The sequence below is a fragment of the Halichoeres trimaculatus genome, unplaced genomic scaffold (genome assembly GCF_033239565.1).
Source record: "Halichoeres trimaculatus isolate MK-OKI-2021-1 unplaced genomic scaffold, fHalTri1.1 fHalTri1_scaffold_22, whole genome shotgun sequence".
In the NCBI taxonomy this organism is placed as follows: Eukaryota; Metazoa; Chordata; class Actinopteri; order Labriformes; family Labridae; genus Halichoeres; species Halichoeres trimaculatus.
This window is the reverse complement of record NW_027437200.1, coordinates 6,245,247-6,257,310: the sequence shown is the minus strand read 5'-3', so window position 1 is coordinate 6,257,310 and position 12,064 is coordinate 6,245,247. Positions and strand designations below refer to the sequence as shown.

Genomic DNA, 12,064 nt, shown 5'->3' with positions numbered 1-12,064 from the left:
TGATAATGGCTTTATATTTCTTGTGAACTCTAACCTTAGCCAATCACTCATTCATTTTGCTGTTGTGTAGTTTATCACACAAATAACTGCAGCTATTGAAAAGTTACATTCTGTTACAATCTCTATGATAGTGTTTTACTTTGCCATTTCAGTGAAGTATTAAATGTCATCATGCTGACCTATGATAGATTCGGGTATGTGTTAAACTGTGTATGCTTCAATAAAGACTAAAGATGCTAAGTTTATTGTCTCTTCTTTAATACTTTTTCTGATCTAGGGAAGTTTTGTCCTGGTTCTGATGATTCTTGGTTTAATTGCAGATTTTTGTCACTTATGAGTGAGGTAATTTTAGTAGGACATTTCAAATATGGAGTCACCTCCACTTTTTCTTTATAGCAGAAAATTTGCTTTTAAAGTCATTTTTGAAAAGTATCAGCGTTGGTTGGGAAAAAACTTCCAAGTTTTGTTTTCCCTTTCTAGAAAGCTCTGTTTGCTCACCGAAGATAGTGAAAGTCACATGCTGTTTCCCTTAACACGCCCCCTTCTTGCTGGAATTTCCAAATTCCACAGAGGGGGCTATCCTCTTACAGCTATGACAGATGAAACTTTACATTCTTAACTTCTGTGACTGCCTTGTTGTCCTTTTTTATCTGCAGATAAAAGCTGCTTGTAAATCCAGTTTAACAATGGACATAAAAAACCAAACTGCACTTTATTGGCCTTTGTGAGATCATATAAAAGAAGTTCCTGCATCTAACCTATCTGTCCTGGCCTCACGTTTACATTGTAGAGTGAAACCAATTCTGACCTTGTTTTTCTGGGCTGAAGAATGTAACCTGAGACACCAGAAAACAACTTTGTCTCTAACAAATCTGGACAAACAGGATTTTGAAGTGTTGTCTTTATAGTGCCACAGCTTAATGTGAGAGTAAATGTGCTTTAACATGGACATAAAAGTACAAAAATGCTGCTTCAACTTGACAAACTATGAGTTATAAATAAATGGCTTTAAAATCAGTTTTTTTTACAAAGTAGATGAAATATTTATTTGGATCACAGCTTTAATAGAAATGTTAAAATGGACACAGTTTGCAGTAACTTATGATTTCACAGTAAAAAGGGGTTTAGAAAGTTTCACTTGTAACAACTACAGTTTGTTTTTCAGTACAAATAAAGTCAGTATGTGATGGCATTTCTCCCCATCATGACTCAAAGAGCAGAGTTTCATCAGACTCCAGAGGGCCCAGTCTGGTGGGTTCAGCAGGAAAACTCTCAGTCCCATTTGAGCCTGTGTCCATCACCGGTGTACTGTTTGGTACACACGCACATGTCTCTCTGGATGGAGGCACTGCCAGCACCTCAAAGCCTACCTCAAAGCTCGCCTTTGCCTCCCCTGATTCTCTGATGATCAGCATCTCATACTCTCCAAACCTGATCAGGGCCTTGTTAGGGAGGTCCATTCTTTCCAGATAGCCTAGTGCTGAGCTGTTCACAGATAGTTTCCCTTTCTGGCTCAGGTTCTGGATTGTGAAGAGCATATCCGGACTCTGGGGTGTGCGGTAGGGGTGCAGGACCAGCTGCTTGCGAGACACCCTCATGTCATTTAGGGCAAAGGTGCAGGCCTTGGCATCACGCCCCAGCCTCAGAGGGTCATCTGCTGAGTGTCGGCTCCTGGCCCCAAGGGGGAGCAGCCCATAGAGGCCCTTGACATTTTGCTGAGGGTTGTATAACTTGATGTGGAGACACGTCAGGAGATCCTCCTCAGTCTCCATAGTTTGGGAGACATTCATTAGGACAGATGATGAAATCAGCAGATGGTGATGATCTGGTAAACTTGAGTGACGAAAGAATGCTAGGATAGAAAGCAAACTGTTAGGGTTCCTGTGAGGTCATTCAAAACAAAGGAAAACTTATACTCCTGCAGTTTGATACCTGTGCCTTACCTCTGGGTTTTAAAGTTGTAGATGTAGATAGATATTTAACTGTGTCCTTTGAAGAGTGAGATCATAGGGACTTCAGTTGAAGCACTCTGAGAGAACTTTTGATGTTAGTTGTGAGAATGAAAACGGGAACAAACCAGCTGACTTCTCTCTGCAGGCTGTTGTTCACTCCTCTCATAAGGAGGAGTTTCTCAAGACCCAGTAGTGTGAATGCTGCGTTCAAGTGAAAACTCGGAAAAAGCAAAACTGTGAAGTGTGTTGTCTCTAGTATAGAAGAGTTTTTGATTTTCACCTTCTTTAGGTAACCAAAGAAGATAAGATGAAATGGATGAGACTTCACTGATCCACAGAAGATAAATTTGTTTTGTTCTTAAAATTATTAAGATATGTTAATTCCATACAAAGTCATTGATTCCCCTTTTGATCAGCATAGAGTAAACGTTTCCCTGGCCAATGAAAAGTACAGCCGGGTAATATAATATTAATGTTGCCATGAGTAAGTCCCCTTACTGTGCCTAATTCTATGGTTGTCAAAAAGGAAACGTTCCATCTGAATAGATTTGATCGTCTTGTGTACATTTTTTAGATATACACCTGAAGGTACCATTACAGCACTAAAAGTACCAGATGACGCAACTCAAAACACCAAGGAAGTCACTGCGCGGCTTTATTGTTTCTCCATTCTCATGACAGAAAAGAAGGCGGACAAAAAAAGTTAAAATCTCACACACTTAGCCTTGTTGTTAAACAAGCCTGTAACACACTTACTACTGACTTACTACTATTGGGGAATTCCTACTTTACCGACATCACTTAAAGGATAGAATACCACAAGAAGCAATCTTTGAAGTAACTTATGCTTAATAAGTTCTCAAAATTATAGATTGAATTATCACAAAACTTCAACCTAAAACCTTGAGGGTACGGCAAAAGCTGTTATGCTTCCTCCCCTAACTTGTTTTCTTTTCTCATTTTTTATTTTTTATTTTCTTTGTCTATAATAATAATAATAATAATGATAATAATAATAATAATAATAATAATAATAATAATAATAATAATAATAATAATAATAATTTTGTAAAGTAGTTTGCCATTAAAAAAAAAAAAGTATGTCGACATATTTTTTGAGTTGACGATATTCTTATGGGCACTAGGTGGCGATGTGAATTCCATCAGAGACAATCGCAAACGAAGAAGAGAGGAAAGCGCACCAACCGGAAGTGAAGCCGGCTCAGTGACGGTTCAAGCAGCGGCTGAATTGCAGAGGCCGACCGGTAAGATAAATGTAACTCTTTATACTTTTAGTATATCTACATATAAAACATGTAGAGTTTGTGTTTGAAAGTTGGCGTAACAAAGATTAGTTTTTCTGCAGGTAGTGCGTCGAGTTTTGAGGATGAAATGAAAACCTTTTCTTTGTGTGAGAGCGGAACATGACCGACACACTAACAGCAACGAGCAGTAGCTACTAGGATCAACAAAGAGCTTGAGTTACATTTTTACCAGATTTTTAATAGCATTATACAGTGAGGGACCTATGCATGGTAAAACAAAGGTTAATTTGACTCTCTATTTGCGTTATTATGTAACAGTAAATGGGCGTTAGCATTAGCTTTACTGACGTCAGCCATTTTGAAATGGAAGGGCCCGTTTACCAGGGAGCAGGGAGTGAATGGAAAACGCACTGTCGGATTTTTAGTGTTTCCTTTAGGAAAATGACACCAAGTAAATGACTTAAATTCAGTTAAGTGTAACTTATTCTTCTACGGAATAACTTGCTACGCTCTTGCTTAAGCAGGTATGAAGAATTAGCCTTATTAATACCGACAAACCGAGCTGTTTTATGACTATATTACTCAGATGGAAGCGAACCTTTCTTTAAGGAGGCAATTATACTATTATTACACCTACCAGATCGCGGTTAGTGTCCTAAACCGGAACCGCACTCAAGTGGCCTTTCTCTATTTTTTATCTGATCGTAAATAGACGTTTATTCTGGTTTAATGAGCTGAAGCCCTTCCCCTTGGCTGGTCTACTTACTACTGAAAACACAACATTGCAACGTAGCTATCTAGATAAATAAGCTACTGACTGATCTAAGGTAAACAATGTAATTTTTGTTAGGAATACTAATCACCACTAGCCCAGATGCTAATATGTTGTTTTTCTCCCGGACAGATCTCCAAAATGGTTAAGATTTTTGTGGGAAACCTGCCTCGGGAAGCAGATCAAGATGAAATCAAGGCCCTTTTCACAACATATGGCACAGTCACAGAATGTGCCATCATCAAAAACTATGCCTTTGTCCACATGGATGACCGCAAGGCTGCCACCAAAGCCATAAAGAGCCTGCACCTCTACAAGCTTCACGGCACTCCCATCAATGTGGAAGCTAGTCATGGCAAGAACCAGGGTTCAGTGAAGCTGCATGTAGCTAATGTGGAAAAGGGAGCTGATGATGAGCTGAGAGCTCTCTTTGAAGAGTATGGTACGGTCACTGAGTGTGCAGTTGTTAAGAATTTTGCTTTTGTTCACATGTCAAACTCTGATGAGGCGATGGATGCCATCAAGGGACTGGACAACAGTGAATTTCAAGGTAAGTAATGCCATAACAAGTTCAGGTATTGCCTTGTCAAATTTCTGTTAAAAAAGAGATCTGATGACTTAATTTTTTATTTTATTCAGGCAAACGCATCCATGTCCAGATTTCTAAAAGCCGACCCAGACACGATGAACGGGATGACTACCCCCCTCCTCCCCCAGACAGGGGTGGCTACTGGCCTCCTCGCTATCCAGGAGACAGGCATGAGCCTCCCCCTCCAAGTTACCTGAGAGGTCGCCTCAGTCACATTCCCCCAGGTTACCCTGCTCCCCCTCTGCCTCCCCCTCCCCCCAGACGAGCAGTTTATCCTGACCGTCCCTATGACGGGGAGAGGGACAGGTATGGTGTAGTAGATTACTATGAGAAGTACAGAGCCCGTCCTTATGGCATCCCCGCTTATGAAGACCAACGCCCTGGCGCTCCTCCTCCTCCTCCCCCTCCTCCATCAGCCGTCGTCCGAGATCGTCTTATGACCTCGCCGCTTGACCCGTACGAACGTCGGCCACTCCCTCCTCCCCCGTCCTCGTACTATGCCCGAGATCGCAGCCCGCTCAGGAGACCACCTAGCGTGCCAATGCCCCCCGCCAGTAACGGCTACTCCTACGAGCGCTCTCGCCTCTCTCCGGTTTCCAGGGTCCCGGCATACGGAGTACCACGTGCCAGAGACCCCTACGCTGATCGGCTGCCTCCGCCACCGCCTGCACGCTACGCTTATTGAGCAAGGTCCTTACATGTAAAGGTGAGACTAGGTGTGAGTTAGATGGTGTTCTTAACTAAAGAACCAATCGTCCCTGTAAAGGCAGAGGCAGCTTGCGACTTATCCTGCACGTTGTAGATTGAAGGGTAAACACGGTTTGAAAAGCATTCCGTGCAAATGCTGTCGGAAGGTTGTAAAGGTTGTTAGTCTGTGCATTTAAACAACTCCCAGCTAATTTTATATAAGAGGCACAGTCTGACAAAGACGCAGTCAATGGTCAGGGTTCTTGGACCAAGGAGTTACTTTTAAAATAACGGAGAAGGTAAACTAGAGATGGAAAAACGTGTTTGTTTCTATCGCTGCAGACAGGTCATTTGTGTCATTTGCTCTTCTTTCAGGACCGTCGTCCCTCTGCGTCGCCGCTCGCTGCCTCCTGATGCACGTGACATTATCCTCCTCCTGTCTGTGGCTGAGCGCGTTATGTTCTCCTGCGACGCTCACAGGACGAAATGATTGTCGACGTCTGTCTGATTTTGTTTTTATAATTTGACAGTTTTACACCCGTTTTTTCTCTCCTGAGTGTTTTAGTTTATTACTGTGCTGTAGATTTTTAAATCCTCGACGTCTGGATGGGGCGTTTTTTTTTTATTTGTACTTAAACTTTGAATAATTAGTCCTGATGTTGTGTTTGAACTTGGAAAGCTGAGTAAGTTCAGCAGCAGTAACTAGGCGAAACGAGTGACTGTAGATCAAACTGAATTCTGTTTTGTGTTAACTGTTCTGCACGCTGGTTCCTTAATGTTAAACCCTGTCATCCAAAACCTCACCTTCATGTGGAGCTGGGGTGAACATGTTCATAGCTAATCCAATAAGATGCCCACATGAGCCAGTCCATTTTCGACCTTGTTTTTAAAATCAAATTTGTGCTGTAATGATTAAGTCTGCTCACAACAACGGCCTGCGCTTATCAAACTTCAGTGCAACCGCTTGAGTTTAAACAAGAACCTTCATTATCCCTCGTAGATTTGATCAGCTCTTCAATGATACTATGAACCGTTGAAAATATGTGAAACCTCGCTTAACTTTTTCGTTCAATCATCACGCTGATTGAAGACATATCTCTCTGCGATCTTGTCTTGAGTGTTTTTGTTAATCAGTCATCTTTTTCGATTGTCCTCCTGGAGACAGAATTGAAACTTGCCCATTTTTACTGCCTAGTGAAAACACTCCATGAGTAAGTTTACCTTGGCCATGTCATCAGAATCTTCTGAGGACCATCACAGGTAAGTTAAGGTTTTCAAAGACAGTGAATGCAAAAAAATATCCTAATAGAAATGATTTCATTGAACTGGTGTGGACGGCACATTGGCAGAAAGGTTTGTAATCATGAGAATAACCATGAACACCAGCTGGTCCTCCTGAGAAAGCATGCTCTACCTTTTTATTCAGTGCTAACCAGGATACACTCAGTTGTAACTCCGATATTTCATTGCCAGTGTTGAATGAAATTTTAAATTGTTGATGGTTCATTTCAGCCATCGTCTGTAACCTGAATTCTGGCAGCTAATAAAATTCACCAGAAATTGAAGATAAGTTGGATATAAAAACATTTTTCAGATGAAAAGGAGGAAGAAAGCTGTAAGGGAAGGACTCAGGGCTGCTTTTTAGGTAAAGCTGAATCACTGTTTGGACATTAAATAGACTTGAAGTAAGCATTAAGTTCTGTACACAGTTTCTCAGAGACCATTTTTAAAAATGTGAAATATGAAGGGAAGGAACATTGGACTGAAAATGCTATAGAGACTGACTTTACACAATTTTGGTTGATGTATGGTGTTAACTGTACTTTGCATTGTGTTGCCATTTTGGAATCTGAACTGCATGAATAAACATTGAAACATGACCCCGCACTAAGTCTCATAGAAAGTCGTTGCCATATTTTGGTAATCTTAATAGGCCAAAATGTCTCCTTGATCCTGTCTGCGAACAGCAGGTGAAGCTCTTCCAATGTGGCGTTGGTGTCTGATGTTCGCTCTGTTAGCCATGTATGTGAATAGCATGATGCTACTCTTCCCTCTGGTATTCCCTCTGTTGCTGGGCTAGCACAGCTAGCTTGTCCATCTTATTGGAGATGGAGCTTACGTTCTCTATAATGATGGATGGAAGGGCAGGTCCATGTCGTCACTTCTTAGCTCACACCTGAGAACCAACACATCATCCTCACCTCCTCCTCACCTTGTGGGAAGACATCAGGCCTTGCACCAGTTAGCATTGACATGCTACAGGCTGCTAACAGCTGAGTTCACATGTAAACAATGCAGCCATGGTTACAGGTAGGATCTCCAGACAAACACAGGAGCAAAAATAGTAAAAAATATCACTGAAGACAAAACCAGTTTGGTGTCTATGATCAGCAAACAAACCATACAAAGTAATGACCCACTCCAAATACAAAGACAACAAAAAAAAGAGACAAAAAATTACAAGAAATGGACAAAGAAGACAGAAGAGCCACAACCAACAGGACGGCGCCTAGTAACCTAAAGGCATGTCTTTAGCCACACTTCTTGGCGGATTTGCCCGCTGCATGTGGACGAATGTATTTTCCAAAACGAACAAGGGGACGATATTAGTTTTTGAAAATACCAGTCCATGTGCGGACATGGCCTCAATAGGAGTGAGATCTGGGCTTTGTGTGGGCCACTCCAGGACCTTGGTTTTGGTGTCCTTCAGGAATCGTTGGGCCAATTTCGTACACAGCCTCTATTTATCAACCAAAAACCAAAAATATGCACAAAATGCTCAAAATAGTACATTAGTAAAAAAAAAAAAAAAAATGTATATCAACAATTGTCTTCAAGTGTTCTTTTACAGATACAGGTACAGGCCAGCAGAGGGAGCATGTTGACAGTTTTAAAAAGGAGTCTCCTTTTAACTGGTCCTATAGAAAGTGTATCTCAGTAGAATCATGGATGAAGAAGTCAGTGTTATAGACACTGTACATCAGTGAGGTTTCAAACTACCGTGCCTTAAGAAATAAAAAGAAAAATAAATGTTTCAGGTTTTAAAAGTTCTGCTTTCTAAATAAATTTGTTAGTCTTTTAACCCTAAATCATGAACTGATTTTTTATTTACACAAGAACTTTCAGTCATCTGCGGTAGTTAGGTTGTGGTTTTCACACCTAAAAGAGTGATTTTGCAAGTCTGCAAGAGATTTGCAAATGCACCTGACATCCAGCCTCCGATTGGGTGAGTTTGCAATCTTAATATCCTCTGAACTGCAGAGTTAGAAAAAAATTCACCCCCCCTACAGTGTGTGCCAATAGTAAAATTAGCGACTCAGACAGGAGACGTTTTTTGAACCAGGCTGTAAAAGGTTAATTTCTGCTTTCAAAGCGTCTGTTTTTGGCTTGGTGTGTATGTGACTTCCGGTACTTTTGGAGCCAGCCTCAATCGGACACTCGAGAAACAGCAGATTTTAGCACTTCCACATTGTCTCATATTCTTAGACTGGACGTTGCCGCTTGTGTAAAACGTTATAAAAGCAGAATTTCATGAATTTCAAATCATTCTAAGCCTATATGTAAGTAAAACTGCCAAACAGCGTAACGTTTTGTTGCTTGAGTAAATTCAATGCTTGTTTTAAAATTGATGCCAGCAACACATGTTTAAAAGGTTGAATAGACAACAAAACATTGACAAAGTTGGGCAATGCTCCACAAAAAAAAAACTTAAACTAAACAAACAAACTAAAAATGGAGGGACATCTCTCAGCTAGGTAGATAAATGTGCATCAGGTTAGTCACATTACTAGGTATAAAATGAGCCAAGGTTGATACGAAGGTTCTCCTTGGAAAGTAGTTCACCTCTCTGTGGGAGGCAGTTGAAGCAACTGGTAACCATTTCAGAATAATGTTAATTAATGTCAAACTACTAACTCTACACCCCATATAGTATACTGTTGTCCATTTGACCTCTAAGGGTAGAGGAAACACTCTATGTAGTGTTTAACTCACAGAGCCTTGATCTGAATCAGGCCTCACAGTTGTTCAAACCACAGTTTTGTTTTCTCATCTGCTGACTTCTAGCCTGTTCACACCCAGGTCGTGCTAGACATTTTTTCACCTGTGACTTTTGACAACTTGAAGCAGCTCTGTTGCTGAAAACAATCAAACTGTCATTGTATGAAAATCTAAACAGCTACAGAGATTAACTGATACTCTGAGCTGGCAATAGAAAGTTGCTGCAAATACAAGCAAACAGAACCAGTTAACATTAAACATGCTTTAAAGGGATTGCATTCCCTTTAAGTCATAGGAGTTATTTGATAGTCAGTTTATCATTTACAGGTGTTGCTGGTCTGACCTATAGACTGGATTACAATTAAACATTGTCTTTGTGACCTGTCTGTTTCTGAAACAGAATTTTGAAGCACATCATAGATACACACAGAAGGGGGCTAGTTATGAACCAGAGTTTACAGTGGAAAGAGACTCAAAATGCAACATGAAAGGGTCACAGGAGAGACCTTGAGTTGCCTGGCGGTGCAGGAGCTGTTTGATCAATCAAAGAAACAATCCCAGGTGTAATCTGGGTAAATATGGCACATAAATCACATGCAGTCTGAGAAAACAAAAAAATAACAATAGTGCATTGTGTAGATTTATTTTTATTCAGATGGTTCTGTGGATGGGTACAGCTGTGTACCTGTAGCTTTACAGTGAAAAAGGATGTGACTATAGGCCACTGTATACAGAGAAATAGAAACTTAGAGTGGATATATTTTACTGTTGTGAGGAGGAAGTGACAGGAAAACTACAGAAGAGGAAAAGAAACTAGAACTTTGAAAACTGGTCATTTAACAAGCGTTTCCACTTTTTTATTTTTTGACAATTTAACCATGTGATGGTTTGATAAGTGATAGTTTGACATAGAGCTGCTCTCAAACTGATTTACACATATATCAATCATAATGCATCAGCTCTCATTTTTCTTCATCTGGTGGCTGAATAAATAGCAAATGTCTCCACTTCCCTTTCTGAGGCAGGCTCATGGTTTCCCCTTGTTTTTGGATGAAAGGTCACAGTTGCGTAGTTCGGGTCATCTGAGCCTGGGTTCTGTAAATGTAAGTATAATTCAGTCCTATTTCAAATAACAGACTATATTACAAACTGTATCACATATATTAAAGTGAATTTATAGATACACAATTTTAAAAAATGCAAATCTTCACCTCGTCTTGGATTGGGCCCTGTTCTTCAACATGAGCTACAAGAGATGATCAATATGTGTGGTTAGCCTTATGGGGAAAATTGGAGGCCTTTGGTTTCGATATCAACACAGTTTAATATGAAAAACAGGAAAAAAGAAAGATATGAACATAAAGCCAAAATGAAAGCAGCTACCCTTATGAAGCGTCTTTACTCGAACAGCCAGAAAAATGATGATTATTACGAGGACAACAACCACACCAACCAGGATCACACTCATCGGGTTTTTCCTTTCAATCCACGCTTCTACAGGAAAGATTTATATGCATAAAGTTTATTTGCCTGATTATTACTTTGTGATCCATAATCCGATTCATATTCCACAAATTTCCTTAAAATGTGACCTTAAGTTGAACCACCCTATTACAAAATCACCCATAAAATAAATAGATAAATAAAAAGAAAAACAAACAAAAAAACCACCAACAACAACAATAAAAAAAGAGGAACCTTTAAGGTCAACTTACCTTGCACATCTACAAACGTTGTACTGACAACCACTGGATTCCCGCTCAAATAAAATCCACAGAAGTACAATCCAGAGTAAGATAAATCCACTTCTTTGATGTCGAGAAAGATAGTAGACATGTTTGAGGTCATTTCAAATTTTCCATGTAGAAATCCACTGCAGAATCTGGCAGGTTCAAGAGGCTGAAGAATGTGGGAGATACAGAGTGGATGGCTCCTGTTGACCAACTTGAACCAGTAGATCAGAGTGGGAGAAGTGGAAAAGTTGGTGCACAGCAGTTTGGCATCCTCACCAGACCAGAGCTCCACAGTCTGATACTTGGAGACAGAGACCCAGCCTGAAACAAACATTTTACTTCCTTTGACAACAATTCAGACTTTTACCCTGAGTGATTTTTGTTTTGTGTGTAAAGGTCAGGTGTGTGGAGAAAATACTTACCAAGGTTGAAGAGAAGTGAAGCTGTTATCAAGATAAGGTTCCTCATTGTGCACAGTTGTGACACTGTAACAACTCTGCAGCAGAGCCACAGATGGGACGTTAGAAGAGGTGGGCTGTTATACAGTATGTGGTGTTAGCCTTTGCCCTTATAATGACCAATAGAGGCAGAGCAACCGAAAGTTTATGAGCAGAAAAGTATTAGCTGAGATGAAGTTAGAATACCTGAAATGATATTTTGAACTCAGTCCTTCCATGTTATATCAAAAGCCTGGTTTAAGTCTCTTAAATCCATCATTACTGAAGAATATTTTGCTTCCTGCTTCTATGCCGGAACATAAAGTGATTTATAAAACTGTGAAGAAAGGGGAAATTGAATATAAATCTGTTTGACTTGAACAGATTAAAATAATCTGCTGATGATGTAATGCATTCAGTGTTAAGGTTAGAGCTGTCATGATATCAGACGCCTACCTCACGACGATCAAGGTCTAAAAACTAGCAGAGTTGGTACTGTTGTGATAGGTATGGAAAAAGATGTTCAATGGGATTCAAGTGTGTAGTGTAGTCTGGCTCGAGTGATACAGAAGATGGCAGGAAGGCAACACTGCAGATTTACAGTACAAAAAGGACATGTAAACTCAAAAC

General features: G+C 40.3%; 3 protein-coding genes across 3 annotated transcripts; 1 reads left to right on the top strand and 2 right to left on the bottom strand.

Moving 5' to 3' along the window:
* Window positions 1–231: 231 nt before the first annotated feature.
* tifa (TRAF interacting protein with forkhead associated domain) lies at window positions 232–2,118 on the bottom strand. Its single transcript, XM_074661872.1, has 2 exons — window positions 1,944–2,118; window positions 232–1,852 (listed from the first exon to the last, which is right to left on the bottom strand). The coding sequence occupies exon 2, from the start codon at window positions 1,788–1,790 to the stop codon at window positions 1,203–1,205; it is 588 nt and encodes a 195-aa protein (XP_074517973.1). The 5' UTR covers window positions 1,791–1,852; window positions 1,944–2,118; the 3' UTR covers window positions 232–1,202.
* Window positions 2,119–3,125: 1,007 nt separating this feature from the next.
* Window positions 3,126–7,185, top strand: LOC141784384 (RNA-binding protein 4.1-like). The gene is made up of 4 exons (XM_074662211.1): window positions 3,126–3,217; window positions 4,122–4,539; window positions 4,629–5,284; window positions 5,641–7,185. The coding sequence occupies exons 2-3, from the start codon at window positions 4,131–4,133 to the stop codon at window positions 5,261–5,263; spliced, it is 1,044 nt and encodes a 347-aa protein (XP_074518312.1). The 5' UTR covers window positions 3,126–3,217; window positions 4,122–4,130; the 3' UTR covers window positions 5,264–5,284; window positions 5,641–7,185.
* Window positions 7,186–10,236: 3,051 nt separating this feature from the next.
* LOC141784486 (uncharacterized) lies at window positions 10,237–11,473 on the bottom strand. Its single transcript, XM_074662322.1, has 5 exons — window positions 11,420–11,473; window positions 10,980–11,318; window positions 10,648–10,758; window positions 10,476–10,510; window positions 10,237–10,359 (listed from the first exon to the last, which is right to left on the bottom strand). The coding sequence occupies exons 1-5, from the start codon at window positions 11,463–11,465 to the stop codon at window positions 10,237–10,239; spliced, it is 654 nt and encodes a 217-aa protein (XP_074518423.1). The 5' UTR covers window positions 11,466–11,473.
* Window positions 11,474–12,064: the final 591 nt, after the last annotated feature.

Excerpts from the sequence above, each read along its gene's own strand:
- tifa (XM_074661872.1), bottom strand. The coding sequence starts at position 1,790 with ATGAATGTCTCCCAAACTATGGAGACTGAGGAGGATCTCCTGACGTGT.
- LOC141784384 (XM_074662211.1), top strand. The coding sequence starts at position 4,131 with ATGGTTAAGATTTTTGTGGGAAACCTGCCTCGGGAAGCAGATCAAGAT. Across the intron at positions 4,540-4,628 it reads GGACAACAGTGAATTTCAAG|GCAAACGCATCCATGTCCAG; the intron begins GTAAGTAATGCC and ends TATTTTATTCAG.
- LOC141784486 (XM_074662322.1), bottom strand. The coding sequence starts at position 11,465 with ATGAGGAACCTTATCTTGATAACAGCTTCACTTCTCTTCAACCTTG. Across the intron at positions 11,319-11,419 it reads TTCACTTCTCTTCAACCTTG|GCTGGGTCTCTGTCTCCAAG; the intron begins GTAAGTATTTTC and ends TGTTTGTTTCAG. Across the intron at positions 10,759-10,979 it reads AACGTTTGTAGATGTGCAAG|AAGCGTGGATTGAAAGGAAA; the intron begins GTAAGTTGACCT and ends TCTTTCCTGTAG.